The sequence below is a fragment of the Podarcis tiliguerta genome (assembly GCF_965153285.1).
Source record: "Podarcis tiliguerta genome assembly, chromosome: 2".
Classification (NCBI taxonomy): Eukaryota; Metazoa; Chordata; class Lepidosauria; order Squamata; family Lacertidae; genus Podarcis; species Podarcis tiliguerta.
Genome location: NC_139535.1, coordinates 35899939 through 35923697, shown reverse-complemented (window position 1 = coordinate 35923697; position 23759 = coordinate 35899939). Strand labels below are relative to the sequence as shown.

The 23759-nt window shown below is 43.9% G+C and overlaps 1 protein-coding gene across 5 annotated transcripts; it reads right to left on the bottom strand.

Annotated features, from left to right (window-relative positions):
- Positions 1 to 537: 537 nt before the first annotated feature.
- THUMPD3 (THUMP domain 3 tRNA guanosine methyltransferase) lies at positions 538 to 23759 on the bottom strand. Of its 5 annotated transcripts, none has more exons than XM_083425949.1 (10): positions 23642 to 23759; positions 12211 to 12517; positions 11361 to 11438; positions 10326 to 10826; positions 6528 to 6658; positions 5914 to 5983; positions 4441 to 4556; positions 4140 to 4247; positions 2473 to 2596; positions 538 to 2020 (listed from the first exon to the last, which is right to left on the bottom strand). In XM_083425949.1, the coding sequence occupies exons 2-10, from the start codon at positions 12466 to 12468 to the stop codon at positions 1910 to 1912; spliced, it is 1497 nt and encodes a 498-aa protein (XP_083282075.1). In that variant the 5' UTR covers positions 12469 to 12517; positions 23642 to 23759; the 3' UTR covers positions 538 to 1909. The 5 variants fall into 5 exon arrangements, with proteins under 5 accessions (XP_083282075.1, XP_083282072.1, XP_083282073.1 ...); XM_083425946.1 differs by having other exon boundaries at positions 12211 to 12486; positions 23642 to 23701; XM_083425947.1 differs by lacking the exon at positions 23642 to 23759 and adding an exon at positions 15074 to 15726.

The window sequence follows — 23759 nt, the reverse complement described above, 5'->3', positions numbered from 1 at the left end:
TGCTTAAGAAAGGTGGAGGGGCCAGCATGTAGATATCAGTCACGAACCTGGTACCCAGAGTTCTCCATGTGGTCACAATCGGACCTGTGCCAGTCGTAAAACGCGCCTGGGGAATTTTGAACACTCACCAGAACTGACAGCAATATATTTTAATGAGATGTTTTAAATTCTGCCTTAAAAAAATGAATGCTTCAGATTTTTTATGCTGGTTTTAATGTATGTGCTATTAATTTATTGTTGTAAGTCACTTCGAGTTAGTTTTTTTGGGGGGGGGGAGAGAAGCAGGGTTTTTATTTATTTTTAGCTTGAAAGTTTTAAGAGTCACCCCCTGGAGGTTTCAACAATTGTATCATTATGTTTAAAGGCTTGGGCCTTAGACTCAAGGGTCACTTGAGCTAGTCATAAATATGGATGAATAGATGATAGACTTCCACTGATAATCTTTGCGGCTTAAGAAATTATTAAATATAGTTTCCTGAAAATAAACTACTAACCTCATTTTATGTGACCCAAGTGAGCAGCAGAACAAAAAGCAGATAGCTCTGGTAAAAACTTTATTACACAGAGGTAAAATTATAACATCAAAATTCAAATGCTACAACAACAGTGAGAAACACCAAAGTAACCCCCCCTAGATAGGAAAGAAATGGCAACTTGGGAGGGCAAAAGTGTTCTAATGACAAAGAGCTACCTTTTTACAGTAATTGGAACAGTGCTGGTGCTTTATTTCTCATGAAAGAACTTCATTCATAGCCTTTTACAGCTGCATGTAGCTCATCTCTTATCTAACAAGCATTAATTCCTCTCACCCTCCTAAACATTTAGCTCAAAAACTGAATTAAAAATTTCAAGCATGTATAATATTATGTTTCACCCCCCTAAATGCTTTCTAGACTGAAGAACAGTGCATTCAACATATATTTTAGAGTAGTATTTTAGCTATTCTTTTCAAGCTCACAGGTAAAGGCTCCCAAAATTTGACAAATCAGTTTCAGTACACATATAAACAATGGACACAACCCACTGGCAACATCTCTTGAACACAGCTGTAATAAACCGTGGTCACTGGGTGGTGCATAAGCATTATTATAGGTTACTGTTAGGGAACTTTTGAGTATATTATTTGTGAGATGATATAACTAGCTATATTATCAGGTTAAATTCAACCACACTAAATATTCTCATCTAAATCTATCCTGTGTCCAAAACCAACAGTAGCAGTACACGGGGAAGGCTATTACAGCATTTTTCAAGTCTTATTCCAAATCAAAACCATGTCTACAGAAATATGCTGAGGCTGATAGTACACATTCTCAGCAATATACATGGCAGATCAAAGTAAACAAGTGAATTGAGGCAGAAATTGAGGTAGCAGGTGAGAAAACAGGCAGCACTACTGAGCTCTGAAGTTGTTGAACAAATGGATTCTGGGATACAGCTTATCATATAATGAACAGAAGCAACAAACTAGTTGCCTATTTTTGGCAACTAAACAAAACAACGTGGAGGTGCTTCTCCAATGGCAAAATATTTTCATCTTAAATTAGCTGTCCTGTAGTAGGAAACAGGATAACTTGCTCTATGAATACGAAAAATACATTTGCACCCAAACTGAAACAGTAACTCAGGTTCACAGGCACATTGAAGAGTTACTAGTTTCATTAATAAATTGGCTATACTTGTCTATTTAAGCCCTGAAAACTCCTTCAAGAGTTTCTAGTTAGGTGTGACACAACTGATCCTTGGACCAGCAAGCTTGCTCACTTGCTCCTATTTTTTTTACTCCATTCAATATCATAAGGATGGGTTGACTCAGAATCACAGGGAAACAATAAACAAATAGCCCTCAGAAAGAGCGCATGTGTGGTCAGTAAAGTGAGCAAGATGTTACCAGTATGATCTTGTCTCTTTAATTTTTTTCTGCAGAGCGCTTCAAAAGGTACACAGCAGCATGGAGTCCCCCAACATTCACCCAGATGGTGTGAGACTTTCGCCATAGGTGTCCCATTTTTGACAAGGCCTGAAATGCAAACGAGTGGCAAGTTTCTCTTGACAAGCAGATATGAAAGTTAGATATTTTTCCATTTTCACTTGCTATTGAAAATGCGCCTATATGTCTGGTACACATAGTGTACCAGAAAAATCAGTTTCTCCCTCTGTCCACTCCCCTTCTTGGCTTTTTTTTTTTTTTTTTTTTTTGAAGGTGAGGGAGCCCTTTATCCTTAGTTTAAAAGCACAATTTGGGATCTAGAATAATATATATTACACAGTTGAGCAACAAAAATTGATAATGCTGTAAGACAGTTTAGTCTTTTCTAAATGGCAGCAAATTGCTCTATATTGAAACAAGATTGACTTTCAGTTCTGGCAGTATTTATCCTAGATAACAGCAATACCATTGTCCTGCCTTCAGCAGTGAAGAGCAAATGGTACTGTTAACAAATGCCTGGGGGTTAGCTAGCCACTACCTACCTTGGCAAAGCATTTCCTATCTTGAGTCAGCAGCACAGCTCTGCCAGTCCTTGGTCTGCAGATCCGGCCCATCTCCATAAGGCAGGATGGGTAGAGATCCCAGTTCTTTTTCTTAGACCCTATCCTAGAGTGAAATTGAGAAGCAACAGAAAGGAAACTTAGAAGTACAAATAGTCTATTGTCCAGTATTTCTTGCCCATAGTAGTGAGTTTATCCATAATTTTTGATAGAATAAAGATAATTGAACAAACCTTGTTGCATTACATTCTTCATTAAATTATCTTTCCATTGATATATAATTTTATGGTATTACTGATTTAAAAAGTGGTGTTATGAGCCATCAAACCTCGGAAATACACTTTCTCCAAAAGGTTTCCACAATTTTGGCCACTAGCGTATAAAGAAGATGTTACAGAGTCAGGTCATTTTGACCACTGAGGGGGTGACAGGAGTTATGGAAGGAAAGAGAGTCATATTGTTCCAATACTTTTAGATTAAAGGTGCAACCTCTTCCGTGGTACATAAATATGGGGAAACCAGGAAGAGAACAAATGGATTTTTTTATGACCTTTGGTTTAGATTGGAATAAGGTTACATACATGAGAAAATGGCAACAAGATTCAGGTCAAAGAATAACTAGGAAACAATGGAATTGCATTTCAGGAGATCCAAATAATTATTTTATGACTATTTATCAGTGCTATTTAACACCCCACAAAAGAAACTTTATATATAAGTGGGTATCAGATAAACACTGGTGATGCGGATTGAGCAAAGCAAGGTATATACAGTGGTACCTCGGTTTTTTAACGTAATCCGTTCCGGAAGACAGTTTGAGTTCTGAAACGTTTGAAAACCAAAAACTCAATAGCCGACAGCAAGTCCTCCGGGGCGTATTCGGAAACCGAAGCATTTACTTCCGGATTTACGGCGAAAACTGAAATGTTCGTCAACGGAAATGTTAGAAAACCGAGGTGAGGTACCACTGTACACACCTTTTGAAACTGCTCTCAAATACAAACTTTTTTGAAATTTGTACAGGCTACATTTCTGGTATGTTGGGATATCACATACCTTTAGATGTTAAAATAATGTTACTTGGGTCTGAATGATGTTATCCAGGAAAATGGCTGAGAAATATTATTCAACCTTGTAATTGCTGTGAATGTTATAGCCAAAATCTGGAAAAATGTTTTCTCTCCTACTTTATGTGCATGGTTTGAAAAAAAAAAACTGGTCTATAGTAACAATGATTACATTAACTTATTATAAAAGAATACATATGAACCAGCCTAATCTGTTCATAGAAAAATTGTGGGTTTTCTTCATAATACTTTGGAATAATAAGCTTAATGATAATGTTCAATGTCATGCTGCTTTCAGCCTGTTGCAATATTATGACTATTTGTCCAAATATTTATGTATTTACTTTATTGGAGCTAATAAAATTTTTTAAAAAGAAAAAGGAATAAAGATCAAGACCCAAAGATATGTTGACCATCAGCTGAGCAGAGATGGAGACCTATAGAGATGCGATTGTTTTCAACTTGGTAACTCTACAATGCAGTTCTACACTCAAATCCAGCAATTCCTTCCTAGTCTGGAAGCTTCATTGTACCCGTAAGGCTCTGGATCAGAAACACAGCTGTAAAACGCCCATCATTTACCTCTTTCCAAATGGCATATCTGTTACAATGACATCCACAGACCCAGTCCTCAGAGGTAGACTACAGATATCCCACTGAATACTATCTATAGGTTTGCCTGCAGGTGTGCTGTTAAGAACAAAAAACTAGATAAGTTAAGGAGTTATTACTTGGAAGAAATTTTTCATACCATACCAACAAGCCCAAGTTAATGAACTGGGAAACATTTTTAAAAAATATCTAAGTGACTATGAAAAAGTTACTCGAACAAACGGCAAAACAAATATATGGCATAAACCACCACTGGGTACTTAATTCCCACCTTTCTTTACTTTGAATTTGCTTCAGTAAAGAGGCGATATTATTTGCTGTTCTCTTCACAGCCTGTGGATTGTTATCCCCAGCCATATGGTAGCAGTTAGGCCATTCAGTAGCCCCCTATCAATGAGAAAGAAACAGGAAACTTAGCAGCAATGCAAGAACCCAACTGAAATCTAATTCTAGGAGATAACATCTATGAATGCATTATATGGCACAAATTATCAGAAGGGGAACTGATCCTTAGTCCACCACCCCAAGGAAGGGGGTGGGGGTTTCTCTGCTGTAGTGCCAAGGAAATCCCAAGGGTCAAACAAACAGAAAGCAGATGAGCAATCCACCCACCTAAAATGACTTTAGACTGGAATTTTTACCGTATGTCTCTGCATGGCAGCTAAGACATTATTCCCTTTGTGGGAGGGAGGATTGTTAGACAAAAGCCCAAGCTAACCAGGATGAGGTTTCCACACTGTGATCCCAGCTCAGAGGAGAGCAAATTGTTCTTTCACCTTGCTTAGATTCTGGAAAGTCCTTCACACCTTTAAGCCTGAGAGTTGCAACAGGTAGAGAGAAAATTCTGTATCTGACACGTGCTGCAAATACCTCCCAAATTGAGCTGTGGGATCTTATACAGCACCAGCACTGCAGTAATACTGGCCTTTCTCCTAGGGGTGCTACAAAGATTTCCAAGACTACATTAAAGATGGCCAAGCACTTATACTTAATCATAGTTGTGGAAGTAGAAATGGTTTATACATCTTGCTATCCTGAGGATGCGCAACTTATCTGGTCATATTGTTTACCCAACACAGCATAAGGAATCAAAGCCTACAATCCTAATCAAACAAAGGAGTAAATCCCTTTGAACCCAGTCTGATTTCCATGTAGAGATGTTTAAGACTGCTTTGTCACCCTTATGTTCCAGTACACCAAATCCTACACTGTCATACCTCGGGTTACAGACACTTCAGGTTGCACATTTTTGGGTTATGGGCACGCCAAAACCCAGAAGTACCAGAACGGGTTACTTCTGGGTTTTGGCTATCGCGCTTTGCGCATAAGCACCGAATTGCAACCCGCGCATGCGCAGATGCGGCGCTGCGGGTTGCAAACATGCCTCCCGCACGGATCACGTTCGCAACCCAGGCGTCAACTGTACAATGTGTTGCAACAATACATCAACATGTCAGGACATTTCTGGGACTTCAAGGGATGTTTCGTAGCTTACTATCAAATCTGAAGATATTGCTACTAATAAATAATAATAATAATAATTTTATTATTTGCACCCTGCCCATCAGACTGCTTTGCCCCAGATTGTCAGTAGACGTGGTACAATCCTGTGTATGTCTAAGAAGAACTCGTACCACTGGATTTGATGGTACTTACTTCCTGATAAGTGGGTATAGGGTTGCAACCCAATACCTGGATAAGGTATTTTATGCTTTAAAACTGAAAAGATAAAAAGCTACAGTACCTCTATTGGTATAGCACCTGTACCACACATTGGATCAATTATTATGTCCGCTGGCTGAAGATCACAAAGCCTAAACAAAATTAGGACCAAAGTTTGTATAATAAAGACAAAGGCAAAATCTAAAAATACTATAACAAACATAAAAAAACGAAAACAATGTTGTTTCTTTGAAAAATACATCCAACTTCCTCTTCTGAATTTCTGGGCCGAAATCAAGGGCAAAGTGTAAAGTAGTGAATCACACAAAAGACACTGCCAAATACATGTCTGATCTTAAAAATCCCAAACATACTGTAACTAATAATTTATAAATATGGTCCTTATAGGCTGTAGGACATAACAGAAAAAAATTAATACACTTAAACATTAAAATAATTCTTTTATAAAAAGGGGAACAGGAGTATTTCATTTGAGGATTACTTCTAAAGGAAAGGAGTTCCACACTCAGGAACTGACCACAATAAATACTTAATTGCCCACTAATGTAAGGTACATTAAGGTGGTCCTCTGTTTAATGTTCAAAAGTAGAAGAATATGCAGAACATGCAGATACACAACAAGTTTGAACAAAAAACATGGTTTAAGAGATCTTGCAACTGTTCCAGTTTCCTTACCTGAGCATACCATAAGCTAGAGTAGATCGAAGAGTTGTGGGTCCAAAATGGGTAATATTTCTTCTATGAAGACTCTCTTCTGTTAAGGCAATCCCCACTACCACTTCATTATTGTGGATGTTGAGGAGAACCTAGAGTAAACGTCCCTTACATTTAACACAGACATTCTCCCTTTCACTGTAGGTAAACAATGATATATACACAAAAAACAGAATAGACTACCTCACTTAAGTGCTAATGTAGGATTTTCCAAAATTCTATCCTTTAAAGGGCTATCTACCATAGCCCTCCTATACTTGGGAAATGAACAATCTGACCCATATAATCTGTTTAGTCTCCCAGGATCTAGTTCATCCTTCGCTACCTGTCCCTTCCAACAGCTATGACAGGATAGTTGAAATAGGCAAACAGCTGAAACATCCCAGGATAGGAATTCTATGGCTAGGAATTCTAGGAATTAGAAATCCTAAGGTCATAGGAGCCAACTTCTAGGAGCTGTGGGGGCTTTGGCCCCCACAATAAAATATTTGAGGGGGCTGGGGCCCCACAAAGCTGATAGGCATTGCCATTTAAATGGTGTGTGTGCGCACTGTGTCACGTGATTGATTATGCGGGGCAGGGCTTCCCTGGGCCCCCACAATATTTTATTCAAGTTGGCACCCATGCCTGACGTAATGCAAAGAAAGCAATGACCATCCACTGGTGTATTTTTGCTATGTGAAGTGGCGTCTGAGGTGGTGGGGAAACTAGGAAAACATATGCCAACCACTAAAATATACAGCAATCCAACTAATTCTTAGAACATTTGTCCTCCCCACCCCACTTTTGCAGATTACAAGGAAGTGAGATAGAAAACACTACATCCAACCTCCACTATGTTTCCTTGTAACACAGAATGAGGTATCTTGCAGTTGGGCAAACTTGAGACCATCAGCACTTGATTGTCAGTCATTCCAACCCTAAATCTCTCGAACTGGGAAGGCTACGTTATATCTAATGTAAAAGATGTAATTTTAGACTGGCCAGTATATGTGGCCAGTGGTCCCAGTATGAAATCTCAACATAAATTAATACTAACATAGCCATCTCCATTTTGGTTTGAGCTGGTTCAGACATCAAGATAAAGAAAAGCTATGGTTTTCCATGATGGGAACAGAACACAGCAAGCCTTGGGCTTCAATGCTCCCCCATTCTCATTTCTTCCTTTGGCACAGCTGCAAGATCAGATGTTTTCACTTCTGGGGTTTTGTTGTTGTTGTTGTTGTTAACTGTAGCTGTCTTTTAGTCCAAACACAACAGGCTCTGGCTAATCTTAATTACAATGATTTTGAAGCTAGCTTGTTCCAAATAAGCCATTGTTAAAATAACCCCATTTTAGGGTTAGGGCATAATGTTAAAATTGCAGTTACCGTATTTTTCGCCCTATAGGACGCACTTTTTCCCCTCCAAAAATGAAGGGGAAATGTGTGTGCGTCTTATGGGGCGAATGCAGGCTTTCGCTGAAGCCTGGAGAGCGAGAGGGGTCGGTGCGCACCAACCCCTCTCGCTCTCCAGGCTTCAGGAGAGCCGCAGCGCCTGCCCCACAAGGTCGGGGGACAGCAGGGAGGCGGAACGCCGCCATCCCGCTGTCTCCCTATGTGGTTTAGAGGCTGACGGCGGGGAGATGCGTGCTTCTCCCCGCCGCCAGCCCCTCAAGCTCCGGGGACAGCGAGGAGCCGCGGCGCGTCTTCCCCCTGTCCCCGGACCTGACGTGAAGGCTGGCGGCGGGGAGAAGAGCGCTTCTCCCCGCTGCCTGCCCCGCAAGCTCCGGGGACAGGGGGGAGGCGCGGCGCGTCTTCCCCCTGTCCCCGGACCTGACGTGAAGGCTGGCGGCGGGGAGAAGAGCGCTTCTCCCCGCTGCCTGCCCCGCAAGCTCCGGGGACAGGGGGGAGGCGCGGCGCGTCTTCCCCCTGTCCCCGGACCTGACGTGAAGGCTGGCGGCGGGGAGAAGAGCGCTTCTCCCCGCTGCCTGCCCCGCAAGCTCCGGGGACAGGGGGGAGGCGCGGCGCGTCTTCCCCCTGTCCCCGGACCTGACGTGAAGGCTGGCGGCGGGGAGAAGAGCGCTTCTCCCCGCTGCCTGCCCCGCAAGCTCCGGGGACAGGGGGGAGGCGCGGCGCGTCTTCCCCCTGTCCCCGGACCTGACGTGAAGGCTGGCGGCGGGGAGAAGAGCGCTTCTCCCTGCTGCCTGCCCCGCAAGCTCCGGGGACAGGGGGGAGGCGCGGCGCGTCTTCCCCCTGTCCCCGGACCTGACGTGAAGGCTGGCGGCGGGGAGAAGAGCGCTTCTCCCCGCTGCCTGCCCCGCAAGCTCCGGGGACAGGGGGGAGGCGCGGCGCGTCTTCCCCCTGTCCCCGGACCTGACGTGAAGGCTGGCGGCGGGGAGAAGAGCGCTTCTCCCCGCTGCCTGCCCCGCAAGCTCCGGGGAGAGGGGGGAGGCGCGGCGCGTCTTCCCCCTGTCCCCGGACCTGACGTGAAGGCTGGCGGCGGGGAGAAGAGCGCTTCTCCCCGCTGCCTGCCCCGCAAGCTCCGGGGACAGGGGGGAGGCGCGGCGCGTCTTCCCCCTGTCCCCGGACCTGACGTGAAGGCTGGCGGCGGGGAGAAGAGCGCTTCTCCCCGCTGCCTGCCCCGCAAGCTCCGGGGACAGGGGGGAGGCGCGGCGCGTCTTCCCCCTGTCCCCGGACCTGACGTGAAGGCTGGCGGCGGGGAGAAGAGCGCTTCTCCCCGCTGCCTGCCCCGCAAGCTCCGGGGACAGGGGGGAGGCGCGGCGCGTCTTCCCCCTGTCCCCGGACCTGACGTGAAGGCTGGCGGCGGGGAGAAGAGCGTTTCTCCCCGCTGCCTGCCCCGCAAGCTCCGGGGACAGGGGGGAGGCGCGGCGCGTCTTCCCCCTGTCCCCGGACCTGTTCTGCATGCAGGCGGTGGGGAGAAGAGCGCTTCTCCCCGCTGCCTGCCCCACATGCTCCGGGGACAGGGGGGAGGCGCGGCGCGTCTTCCCGCTGTCCCCGGACCTGTTCTGCATGCAGGCGGTGGGGAGAAGAGCGCTTCTCCCCGCTGCCTGCCCCGCATGCTCCGGGGACAGGGGGGAGGCGCGGCGCGTCTTCCCGCTGTCCCCGGACCTGTTCTGCATGCAGGCGGTGGGGAGAAGAGCGCTTCTCCCCGCTGCCTGCCCGCAAGCTCCGGGGACAGCTGGGAGGCGCGGCGCGTCTTCCCGCTGTCCCCGGACCTGTTCTGCATGCAGGCGGTGGGGAGAAGAGCGCTTCTCCCCGCTGCCTGCCCCGCATGCTCCGGGGACAGGGGGGAGCCGCGGCGCGTCTTCCCCCTGTCCCCGGACCTGATGTGAAGGCTGGCGGCGGGGAGAAAAGCGCTTCTCCCCGCTGCCTGCCCCACAAGCTCCCGGGACAGTGGGGAGGCGCAGCGAGTCTTCCCCCTGTCCCCGGACCTGATGTGAAGGCTGGCGGTGGGGAGAAAAGCGCTTCTCCCCGCTCCTGGCCCCACAAGCGCCTGAGGGGGAAATAAAATTTTTTTTCTTTATTTCCCCCCCAAAAAACATGGTGCGTCCTATGGGCCGGTGCGTCCTATGGGGCGAAAAATACGGTAATAGCACACATAAGCAAAAGCTTTGATCACATGAACTTTATCATGTCAGAAGCAGACTACTGCTTATTGCTAAAACATGTAAATTCTGTCATATTTTAACCCACCCCTGCTATTAGTGCAGTAATAGTAATATTTTAATGGGGGGGGGGGGAGAAAAGTATGCTGCACCTCCACATCAAAATTTGTCATGTCTGCTTTCCACTGAAAGAAATCTTGCACAGCTCCTCCAAAATCTCTCGCCGCCTCATTTGATTTGAAGCTGTGGTTATCACCAGCTCTGTTGCATGTTACTCGGAACTTCAGCGTCTCAGCTTTCATTTCACACTTCTTGCAGTCACCTGATCCATTTTTGCTTTCGCCATTGGATGTCAATTCTTCTTTAGAATCAGACAGTTCATCATCACCTGGTTGCACAATTTCATCTGTATTTTCTGGGTCTTGGACATCAGTATCCTCAAAATCATTTTGCACAGGTTCGTGCATTTTTTTATCAACAGCTTGCTCTTTGCTCCCATCATCCTCTTGTTTCTCTTTCTTTGCATTGGTTTGATTGCCCTTTTTCCGCCTTGTTTTTCTTTTCTTAAGGCTTGTATTTAACCTCCACACATCCAAAGGGTCCGTCCATGGCAGTTTCTTAACCAAGTCCTCTAAATCCTTTAGCGCTTCTTCCTAAAACGTATCAGGAGAAAGTATCCATAAAAGTCATTTAATACAACCAATTATTTTCTATGTTTGCTAAATTTCAGAAGAGTAGCTGAGTTTATCTGGAGCAGCTGCTGCCCTGCTGCAGATATGGCACATTAGAGATTGGGCCTACCATGGTGGAAGTTTAGGTACGTGAAATGGTTCGTGTATGTCATGAAGCTTTCAACCCCATTCACCAACAGCCACACCTTCATATCGCATAGACAACTACTGAAATTATCCTGTATTTAAAAAGCACTCTCTCGTGTAGCACAGATGGGGTGTGTTCAGAAGGAAAATAATGTTCCGCAGTTCTTTAGAATACTTTCATAGGACATCAATGTCATCAGATGTGTCAAAGAGGCAGCAAAAGTGGTGGGTACATATACACAATAAGAAAAACAACGACAAACAATTTTTTGCTGCAAGAGACTAACTAGGCTACCTCTTTACATACTGATACATACAAGGTGGGGAGAGAGAGAGAGAGAGAGAGAGAGAGAGAGAGAAACAACCTACCTTAGTTTCCTTGAATTGATAATCTTTGAATTCTTGAACAACAACAAATAAGTTGTCCACGGACCTTAACTGGTGAACCTAAATGAAATTAGAGACAATGTTTTTTAATGCTGTATTCTCCTTTTCTGATATTTGTCACTTGTACTTAAATTCTGTAGTAGACCAACCATTTGTAGCGGCTATCTTTATGTTAAAAAATGTAAAACAAAACATGTGTTGTGTCTGAGGGCATTTCGTGTCTTGAGGACATTTCGTGTTATATGACTATAAACTTTAAATACAACTTTTTGTTTAATTTTTGTAGCTTCTATTTGCAGAAATGCATAAATAATGCACATGCACCTCTCTTCGAAATTAAGTGTGATATGGTATTAAATGCTTCAGTCCTGTATCTACTTACTTGGGAGTAGGCCTCATAGGACAGAATGTAGATGTGTAAGGATTGGCATAAAAGTACCACTATTTCAAAATAAAATACAGACAACTCCCTTTTTCCCCTGGGGTTGCATTCTGGATCATTGTACGTGTCAGTGATCACACAGAAACATGCTGCATCCCCTCCCCATTCCAGGAAAACGAAACATACAGTGGCGGTTGTGCAGGTATTTGGCTGTTTCCGCTCCCCTCAGTTTTATTTTTTCCCCAACTAATTTTTACTGGTTTTCATGTAAATACAAGAAAAGTTTCCTTGCTCCACAAAGGCATTTTTTTTAAAAAAAGTTTGCACTTCTACAGTTTACTACAATGAAGGAAATGTAGTAACTGCAAGGAGTAACTGCAAGGAGTACAACACCCTCAATCAATCAAATAGTTAACAGGATATATTATTCAAATAATAAAATCTGCAAACCTTTGGAAGGCTGGTTACGGGAATTTCAAAATAGATTTTCCCTCGGTCCTTGCTAATTGTAGACTTTGATGCTAGCTTCTCTTGTACTTCATCCGCTGCAGTTAGCTCAAAGCCAGTTGGCACAGTAGCTCCAATAGTGACCACAATATCTTTAGGGGTTGCATCAGGATTGGCTTCTCTTTGCTCATCTAATGGCTTGCATGAATCACCAATGTTCACTTCAGATAGCACAGCAGCAGCATCTTCAACTCCAGACATTCTGGTAGCATATATGGCCTGCACAGAGGCTTATGTTTTAGAAGAACTTCTGTAAAGGACAATAAGTCTTTAAGCAAATCAGCAAATGTAATTCAAGTAATTCACTTGTTGAGGTATTTGAAACAGTAAACAGATTCCAAAGTCATTACTTCTTCCCTATTTATAGGCGTATTACAATTTAGAAGGTGTTTTTGTAACAAACAGCACATCTTTTTACGTAGAGCCATCTGATCCCATTGAATTCGATGGACTTACTTCCAAATTAGCATTCACAGGATTGCTGCCTAAATTTCAAGCAAGTAGATACTTGTCATAATCTCAAGATAATTTATTTTTATTTATTTTTAAAATATTTATAGACCACTATTTCATTAAAAGGATTAAAGCAGTTTACAACAAAAATACATAAAATCATCCAGTAAAAACATACAGGCACCCCCCCCCCCATTTATGTGGGGGTTACGTTCTGAGGTACACCATTGAAAAAAGCCTGCAAACACCCCATTCCACCCCTGCCTTATTTTGTGACATTTTCAGGTCACTTCTGGGTTTGGGCTGATGCTTGTTAGTGCTGTCACACACACATTGAATGTGCATAAATGAGAAGTTGCCTGTATTAAAAAGTTAGTAACAGGTATAAATTAACCATTGTTTAAAAGTGTATTCTTAATTTCTTGCATAGGCCTGGCAGAATAAATGTTTTCAGCAGGCATTCAAAAGTTAAAACAGCAAGCACCTGCTGAATGTCTATTGGCAGAGCACTCCACATTACTGGGACAATGACAAGACAGGTTCTATTTCATGTTGTTATAAAGTGAGCCTCGCCAACTCGAGGAATGAGCAACAATGCTCCTGCAGATTATCTCAGTGATCTAGCTAGGATAGAAGGGTTCAGGTGATTCCTGAAGTATCCTAGACCTAAGTAGTTCAGGGCTTTGCAAATTAATACAAGGATAAGGCTCCTCTGACAATAGCACTCCATAAACACAGGATTGTGTTTCACTTCTATTTTAATTATTCCCACCTATCTGCTTATTCAGATACTTCCACAAAAAAATAAACCTCTGTGAAACCTGATAAATAGATAGCCCAATAAAAGGTATATTGGATACTAGAAATCTTTATTTGGCAACAGCTTTCTATGTGATATGCTTCATGCCAAATTACAGCCAAACTCAGCACACTTAGGTACAGTTACTTAAGAGGAGGTAGCATTCAACATGGCAGAAATATACACTGAGTTACACACCCAAATAAATGGAATTAACATGCACAAGTAATTGAATTGGGACCCTACTGGGATGAACCTAGGCTGGCGAAGGCCCTACTGAATCCTAAGCCAGTCAAGTCCCAAAGAGGGACCAAGTCCAGGTCCACTGCTGCCCCAGTGTGGAGCAGGCACAACTAAAAACACAACCAAGTACTTCAAAAGTTTTCCCATAGACTTACAAGGTCTTGCACAGCTTGGTGCTAGCTAGATTACCTTTGAACTGCTTCCTTCCATACTGCCCAGCTCACTCACTAAAGTTATCATCAGAAGCTCTTCTAGCTGTAATATGTCCAGTGGAAGTACACCATATGGTGAATGAAAGGAGAACTTTCTCTGTGGTTGGCTCCACACTGTGTAACTACCGACTTTTAGAAATGTGTCAGGCATCTATGGTGCAGGTGTTGCACCAGCTGCTAAAAACTTCATGCCAGCATCCCTGGGCAACGATCCCTACTACTAGTACAATTGAACTTTGGAAATCTGTTTATAAATGTTATTGCCTTGGCTTTATTTTGCAAACCACCTTGTTGTTTTTATAACAGAAGAAAGTCTATAAATGGTTTAAATAAATAAAAAACCTGCTGCCACATTCTATTCTGGCTGGGAGGAACTTTAGAACTTTGTGAGTCCCACTGGACATAGTGGAACTTCTTCTATTCATGCGTGCACATAAAATGTTTAAAAATATGTTTAAGCCTTTCACTAAAATTAATGGGACTTAAAAGCAGTTACAGCTACTAGTCACAGAATAACAGCAAAACAAGTAACACAATGAATTATTATCATTACATATTTATTTATACCGCACGGTTTATCCTGACGGACTCAAGGCTGGTTGCAGATACTGTAAAAACAATCACTGAAAACATTTAAAAATCATTAAAAAACAATCAAGCATTAATAAAATTAATACTACATACAGTATATGAACCACTGAGTCTTGCAGAAGAATATACCTTAAAAAAAAAGATCCACGTAAAGCTAAGCACTGATTTCCTCATAATGAAGTTAAGCATATTGTTAAGTCTCTTCCTATTTGAATAAATGGGTTTAAAATGCTTAAATGTGGATGAATCGTAGCATATAAAATATCCTGGCCCGAGGTAATGCCTAAGTACGTTTAATTTGAGATGAGACACACGGAGAATTCCTTTCAAACCTTTTTTGTGTGTGTGATAGAAATGATGCTCCCTTATTTTTTAGAACGACGACGATAAAACTCAAAATATCCACAACTTCCCAAGAGTAACACCCACAAACCCGGGAAAGTTAACTACTGAAATAGTACCGAAGTTCGAAAGGAATAGCAAAGAAGGAAAGTTTCCCGTGTCTTACAAGGAAGGAGGGGGCAGGGAGGGAAGCGCCTTTCCTTCCGAGCCCGTTTCGCGTCGCCCTGGCGGTCCCGGCGCCGCGGAGAGGGAGAACGGGGGCCGCTCGAAAGGGAAGACACACACAGACCGTATGTCAAGTTCTTCTCTCAGGTAAGGCAACTGCGGGGCCCGCTTCCCGCTCCGCTCCCCTCAGCCGCAACGGCAGCAAGCATCCGATCCGGCCTGCGCACGAGGAGCACCGGGAATTTCTTCCGGGGAAAAGAAAAGGAGCGCGCTCGCTCGCTCGCAAGCACTTCCTGCGGAGCGGACTGAGTCGGAGGCGCTCACGGCGAGGAGCCCGCTCTACTCTCGCGCTCCGCTCACGGCGCCGCCGCCTGTAGGAGAGCACGCGCTCAACTGCTACATCGGCCCGCGTTGCTATGGAAACCGACCTCGCGCGAGACCAAGGCATCGGCTCGGCTGCTGCCAACTGCCTTTGTTTTTATAGGGGTGCTCGTTTGTTTCCGTATGAGAGCCGGATTTACGTAGAAGCTAAACAAGCTGGATAGCTTAGGGCCCCACTCTCTTGGGGGCCCCCCCAAAAATTTAAAGGAAAAAAAAAACCCTGGGTGTACATTTCCAAAATATAAGATAAAAAGCAAATAAAATAAAACCAACATACAGCAACAGTGTCTTGTCTTGTGTTGTGTAGGTTCCTATGATGTAAGTAATGGGCCCAGCCTGCTAGCCTGCTCCCTAAAATAACACTGGTTTGCTTGTTTCTATATATAGGGTGCCTACATTCTTCATGGACTGGTTGCATTTCAGTTCATCAATTGGTTTGATAAAATACATATTTTGTTCTGTGAAAATGGCTTTAGATACCTATTAGGTCCATAAATTACCATATAGCATATATTCAACACAAAAAACAGTGACAATTTGTTGTTGACAGCTGGACATATAAAGGGCCCCATTACTTTCAGCAGCTTAGGGCCTCATCAAACCTACCGTAAATCTGGCTCTGCATATGACCCTATAACAATAAGCCGAGGTCCCATTGGAACCCCAGCATCGCCTTATTTGCCCTCTGCGGGCAACAACAGCACGATTGCATTTGCATTTACTGTGGGGAGCAAGCCCCATTGCACCGGGCAAGGTTTGCTCCCAATCAAACATTATATTTGCACAACTTTTGTCACCGGGTTCTGTCGTTGTCCCCCTTCAGTTGCAGCAGTGTGGATCTGTCTCCCGACCTATGTTCATTGCTTTGTGACAGGGTCTGCAACAGGGATGGAGAACGCTTGGCCCTCCAGGTGTTATTATTATTTATTAAATTTCTAAATCAGTCTTCATCCCAAAATCACTTTGAGTTATATAGAAACACAAAAATGTGTAACATAGTAACAAACAAAATAACCCCTTCTCCCTCAGGTTGTAAGGCCATAGATTGCCTAATTAGCCAAAGGTCTGGGAGAAGAGGGATGTTTTTGCTGGGTGCCTAAAGATATGTAATGAAGGTGCCAGGTGAGCCTCCCTGGGGAGAACATGCCACAAGTGGGGAACCACCAAGGAAAAGGCCCATTCTCTTGTACCTGCCCTCTGGACCTCATTTGGAGGAGGCACACAAAGAAAGGCCTCAGATGATGATTGCTTGGTCTAGGTCACTTAATATGGGGAGTTGCAGTTCCTGAGGTATTACAGATGTTGTTGCACCACAACACACATCATGCCCGACTGGATGGGGATTAGCAACATGCCCCATCCCTCTCAGAATGCGCCTGGTGGGTTTGCCTGTGTGTTCTGATGATGATGAAACTGAATTGAAATCATATTGAAAGTAGTTTTCATCTCTGTCCAAACTTCTGACTTAAGTTCACCTACATAAATTTGTTTAAGTTGTTTAAATTATCTGTGTCCTGCTTTTCAAACAATGTTCAAAGTGGCCAACAGAAAAATAAAAAATATAACAAATAAAAATACATGGGCATAGCAATGCCAAAAGGGGGCAGTGAAGTGGTATATGGTCCTCCAAAGCCCTGCTGGCTTGTGCTGGCCATGGCAGGTGGGGGGGCTGTGTGACATTTTACGTAGCAGATCTCCATTTTGAAAAATTAACAGCACTGACAATGGGGTGGGAGGGATAAAACCAAGCCAGCTCCAAGCTAGTGGCTGAGCCTCTAGGAAGAATGGCTACAAATCCAAGGCTGACTCTGCCACACCTGTTTTGCGGCCTAATGCAAGGTACTCCCAATGAAAACAGCACCAGCGGTATATCTGCACTAAGGCTGACTAACTCATAGCAGGGGTGTAGCGCCATCTGCCAGCGCCCAGGGAGGCTGCATGTGCATATGTGCCAGGGTGGGCGGAACACATTTATCCAGCCCTCGCCGCTGCCGGGAGGGTGCGGGGCATGGAGAGTGTTCTTCATCCTTTGTGCTCCCCAGCCCCCATTGCTGATGGTGGGCGCTCGCGCGCCTGATCTCTCTCTGTGTGTGTACGCCTGGTTTGCCCAATGTGTACCCAGGGCAACAGCCCCCCCTGGTGCCCCCACACTATACCACTGACTAGTAGTCTTCCTGGTGTTGGATGCAAACACCCATCAGCCCCAGTTGGCATGGCCAATGGTTAGGAATGATATGAGCTGTAGTCCAGCAACATTTGAAGGGCCACAGATTCCTCCCCTCTGAACCCCTCGCATGAGCATAGTTGGAGCCTCCAGCAGCCATGTTCCCCTCCAGCAAAAAGGCACCTAAGCTCCAGCCTAATGCCTTCAGCCACCAGATTTGGGGGTTAAGGTTGCTCTGTAAACTATCTTCCTATGTATGTAAAATGTAAGGCTGTCATCACGCAGTAGTTTGTGTGGCTGCCAATATGAAGACACATCAACTCCAGCATGACAACCAGGCAGACAAGCAAGCCAGGCAGCAGCTGGCCCAGGTGTGTTTATCAAAGGGGAGAAAGGGCAGCACCCCCACCTCTGACTTAAAGGTGGAAATAATACGCAGTCTCAACTTTCAGATGCAGAAATCCAAACATTTTTAAGAACACTGTAGTCACAGTAACAAGTAAAATGCTGCATGTAATGTAATGCTACATATATAATAGTTCACAAGTCCTGGTCTATATTTCTAAAATGTTTTATTTCTTCATATATTCTTTTCTTCATATATTCTTTTCAGTGTTTTTTAGGGTCATGTAGCACATTTTTGTTTTAAAAAATGCACCAAAAGGTATTGCACCAAGGTGATGCACCAAGAAAGCATTTTAATTGCAGCCACCTGTGGCTGTTTGCAATGAGGAAATGATGAGTGGGGAAACGGATAAGCAGGCCTCCTGCTGGCCTTTCTCCCCTATCAACTGCACCCTCACAAAGTGGCTGTTGAAACAAGAAACGGGGAGCTGAGCTGCAGCTGCATGTGCCTGAATGATTTAACATGCGTGTCCAGGGTCAGCATTCATCACATCTTCAGAAGTCTGGAGGAAATGGGTTGTACCAAAATGGAGGCCATTATAATCTGAGAATATGTTCCAACAGTCTGAAGACTAGTTTATCAATTGGAAATCCACCAGGAAAATAAACAGGTGTTGATTTTAGCTGAGAGTTATGCGATTTGTTAAAGGATTATTCCAAATATTGCTCCAAGTCTGAAATGCTCATTTTACTTCAGCTTGATTCCCTCAAAGCTGTTATTTATTCTGTGGATGATACTGAATGGCTCACTAGAGGGCAGTATTGCATGAATATATTAATCATAAACCTCACAAGCACATCAATAGGTCCAGCTAATTAGTACCCAGGGTAAAACCAGCAGAGTGGGCTGAGATTTTAATTCTGGAGGCCTTTGAACATCTAAAATTCTTACTGAGGACAACTCTCCATGATCTTTACCATCTAATAGGTCTGTTAGGTCAGTTTGGCAGTTGGAAAACAAGTGTGGCCCGCTAAATAAAAATAAAAGCTGCAGTGTAGAGTGCTTCTTGTTCATGACTACAGGCATCCCCTAGGATACCCCATTCCACTCTCCTCGGTTTTCCGTTTTTCTTTGCCAACTGATAACATGCCTTGGCTACTGAACATTCCTCGTTGGGCTCTGGCTTTTAAAAAAAACCCAACACCAATGTTTTGTGCCTCAAATGTACCCCTCACTTCCTCTCCCCACTGTCCTCACTCATCTCACCACTCATTTCACCTTATGTTTCTTGCTTATTCCCACTTCCACCCCCGTCAGCCATCTCTCCCCACCCTCTTGAAGTACCGTAAGTGGCTTGGTTTGGTGGCCTGGTGACTTCCAGGATTTATATTTGCTCATTACCACATGCTTGTGCAATCTAGCTGTTCTCTGTTTTCAAAGGATGTTACCCCCTAAGCCTGGGTTGGGGGGATCCCTTTTTAAAAAAATTTTAGAAGCCATTACCTCATACTGGGGGACCAAACAGGGGCCAGTAGGCTTTTCTTAATCAATGGCCCCTGCCAAGGCTGCCCCACGTCGCAGCCTCAGTCTTCAGCCAATTTACAGCACAATCGCACTTTCTCTCTGCCACCACTTTCAGATAATAAAGTTCAGCATTTCTAGTCACACTTTAATCAAAGGTAGTCTGATAAGATTCCAAAATGGCAGCAGTTGGTTTTTGCTTTAAGCCGTGCCCTATATCAGATGTACATTCTGTGCTCAGGTTTGACTATATGCTATTTTAAAAGCAAAGCATAGGATTACCTTGTCCTTATCAGGCCCACGATGAGAAAATATATGCCTGTTGTTAACGCAATCAAATTAAAGACTCCACTCACTTAATATATCTGGCTTCTTCATCGACTTTTGCAGTGTAATGGTCTCAATAGCATTTTTTCTTATTTCAAATGCAGAGGGTTTCAGACTGGAAATATCTCCTTTCTAATATTCAGACGATGTAGAGGAATGGCAGCCCTTGTTGGCTCTTGAACAATGTGAAAATGCGTACTGTGCCAAGAGGAACTATACCAAGCCAAATATTAGGAAAAATTATTGTCTCAAGCGGTTGGTTTCAGATGGTTTTGTAGCATTCTGATCCAAATGATTGTGTACTCAGAGCCATTGTTAATCAAGCAGCTTGTGTAGACAGCTTTCGCAGTGTGCCATTGATGAGGGGGCTGGCATATATAGCCTTGGAGAAACTGTACATTGCAATGCCAAGACTGTTAGAAGTACTTCTGCAATCAAAGAACCTTATACTCCAGTAGTCTGTTTACGAATGATGGTGTAAGACTGTTGTAATTTTAACTCATCTTCCAGTTAGTCAAACAGATATGGTGGTACAAAGCTGCTAGTCAGTTTTTCTGCCCTGGCAAGACTAGCTCCAATGAATGAATCTCTCTGTGTATCCTTTATTCACCACTAAAATGGGAACATAAGCTTACCTCATCTCATTTTGGAAATTGGGCACTTGAGAATTTTAAATTATTCTCTGTTCAGCATAAAAAATTACCACTGTGAAATACAGACATGCTAAAAAGAATGAAGTACTTATGATTGACAAAAAAATATTGAAGGTCAACATTAAGAAATAAAATACAGCAATTAGGAACTAACTTATAGCAGCCTCAAGGAATCCCTGTTGGAGTTAGAGAACAAATGAGAATGGAAGCTGTGAGGCACACAAGCAGTGTCATTAAACAGAAAGACAAATACCAAGCACCTTAAGGTGAAGAATTGTTTCCATGACAACAGATTGCTGCTGGAGCTATTTCTTTAAAAAATTATGATGATCTTTCTGTCTGTTTAGTTGCTACAATCTAGGTCTCCATGTTAAGGAAAATTATGCTGATGAACAGGAGAGGTATATCATCCTCTTGACTTGTTGTTTTTACAACCATGGTCCTAAACACTTGCTTCTTATTGGAACGGTAAGAAAGCTTGCTATAGTTAAAAGGATATGAGGAAGTGATGCAGTGTAGGAGGGAGGGGAGAAAAAAACAACCCCAAGATATGTTTTATAGTTTTAGGGTTGCCATACATCCAGAATTTCCTGGCCATAACCATAATACTGCAGCTAGAAGCAGTGTCTGGGCAGAAATCGCTGAAATGTTTGAAATATGCACCTGATTTGTCTGGGAGAGATAAACCAGGAACCTAGATTCACACAGAGCACTAAGCCAAAGCATAGCTTAGCTAACAGCAATGGGCAGTGGTGGTTGTACTTACTCTTGTAATAACAAACTTCAAACTCCACTCCAATGGGTTCTCCTAGACCCAGGCTACTACTACTATTCATTCTCACTTACTCCCTGTGAGCGCCTAACAATAACCTAGGAATTGTGGGGTAGAGGAGTAGTACAAAGGCACCTAGATACAGATGTTACCATTAACAAATATATTTATGCTTCTTTGTTACAAGATCAAAGTATTATTTATACCCCGCCCAGAGTTGCTGGGGAAACTCAGCCAGATGGGCGGGGTATAAATAATAAATTATTATTATTATTATATTATCATTAAGTGCACAGGCTTATCTGGTTATTTTAAAATAGTACTGCATATTTAAACGAGCACACACTTTGTTAACTTGTTACTGCCCTTTTAAATACCAACAGCTTCTATTCAACTACAGTACATATTAATGATATACTAAGACAGCTTGAAGGAAGCAGTTAGTTACCCTATAAAAACTCCTGACCCAAAATGTTCCCTTTATCTCTCTATGCACCCCAATTAAGCTTCACTAACACTGTCACTGAGGGCTGGGCTGGAAGCCTTTTCCCACCAGCCCTTTGTTGTTGTTGTTGTTTAGTCGTTCAGTCGTGTCCGACTCTTCGTGACCCCATGGACCAGAGCACGCCAGGCACTCCTGTCTTCCACTGCCACCCGCAGTTTGGTCAGATTCATGTTTGTAGCTTCAAGAACACAGCCCTTTACTGGCCTATTAAACCACAAGCTGGTCTCGCTCTACTGCCCTAGAAATCTTCCCTCTGGTCCTCCTACCAGCCACTAGAGACCAATATCCCAAGCTGTTTCTCACTTCTCCCCAGTTTCTCCCCTTGTCTCTCCCATCTAAGCCAAGTGATCCACTTGGCCCCAGCAAGTCTCTGGCCATCTTGATCCATTTCAATTGGGGTTTTGGCCTAGTTTTGGCCCAGAAACTGCTTTGGACTCCCTGCATGATAACCTCTGTCAGGAGAAAAATGGAGGAAATGTGTTACTGTTAATTCTCCTCAATCTCTCAGCAGCTTTTGACACCATCTGGAATGGCTGTTTGAGTTGGGGGTTGGTGGCACTGATTTTGCAGTGGTTCTGGTCCTGGCTGGTCATTTCCCAGGGGGTGATGCTTGGGGTGGGGGGTGGCCCTTTGTAGCCTCCAATGTGGGGTTCCTCAGGACTCAATTTTATCCACCATGCTGCTTAACAGCTACAGTGGTACCTTGGGTTAAGTACTTAATTCGTTCCGGAGGTCCGTTCTTAACCTGAAACTGTTCTTAACCTGAAGCACCACTTTAGTTAATGGGGCCTCCTGCTGCTGCCGTGCCGCTGGAGCACGATTTCTGTTCTCATCCTGAAGCAAAGTTCTTCTTAAACCAAGGTACTATTTCTGGGTTAGTGGAGCCTGTAACCTGAAGCGTATGTAACCTGAGGTACCACTGTACATGAAACCACTGAACCTCTGGAGTTTTGGAGCATGTCAGCAATATGCTGATGACACACAGCTCTACTTCTCCATTATATCTGCAGGTGTAGCAGTGGATGTGCTGCCTTGGCAATGGACAGGATGAGGGCCAACAAGCTGAAACTCAATCCAGCTAAGACTGAGGCATGGCTAGTGGGTGGTTCACTAGACCACATGGCTGGGAGGATGCCTGCTCTTGATGGGGTTACATTCCCTTTGAAGGAGTGGGTACATAGCTTGAGGGTACTCCTGGATCCTTTGCTTTCGCTTGAGGCTCAGATGACCTTGGTGCTGCAGAGTGCTTTCCATCAGCTTTGGCTGGTGCCCAGCTGCACCCTTATCTGGACAGGGATAGCCTAATGCAGGCATCCCCAACCTTCAGCCCTCCAGGTGTTTTGGACTACAATTCCCATCATCCCTGACCACTGGTCCTGTCAGCTAGGGATCATGGGAGTTGTAGGCCAAAACATCTGGAGGGCTGCAGGCTGGGGATGCCTCACCTAACTTCTGTTGCCTGTGATTTGAACCTATAGGTTAGTTCACTGCAAAGCGTTATGTGTAGGACTGCCTCTGAAAATGGTTTGTAAACTTCAACTGAAGTGGTATTTGGTGGCTGGGTTTTTCATGTGATCATCATCTGAGGCCTGCCTTTGTGTGCCCTCACCATGAGAGGCCTGGAGGGGAATAACATGAGAATAAGCCTTTTCTGAGGTGGCTCCCGATTGGTGGCTTGCCCGGTGCCTTCATTACATATCTTTAGGCACCATGCAAAAACATTTCTCTGTTACTAGGCCTTTGGCTTATTGATTTGTTTATTTTATTTTATTATGTATTTTGTGTTCTCATTTTGTATTTTTATGTTGTAAACCACCCTGTGATCTTTGGATGAAGGGCAGTATACAAATTTAATAAATACCAATTATCATCATCATCATCATCAAGCCACTCTGCCTACCTCTGAGATCTTCCTTCTTCTTCCCTGGTCCTCTTCCATCTTCATCTTCTAGATGACTTCATGAACACCAAGCTCCAACATCACTAACTAACTCCCTGCTGATCAGCACCCATTCATA

Bases quoted from the DNA above. Each gene is read 5' to 3' on its own strand.
- THUMPD3 (XM_083425946.1), bottom strand. From the start codon at position 23,686: ATGAAGATGGAAGAGGACCAGGGAAGAAGAAGGAAGATCTCAGAG. The intron at 4,557-5,913 runs GTACTGTAGCTT...TCTCATTGATAG, and splicing joins CAGGTGCTATACCAATAGAG to GGGGCTACTGAATGGCCTAA. The intron at 4,248-4,440 runs GTGGGAATTAAG...TGTTCTTAACAG, and splicing joins CAAATTCAAAGTAAAGAAAG to CACACCTGCAGGCAAACCTA.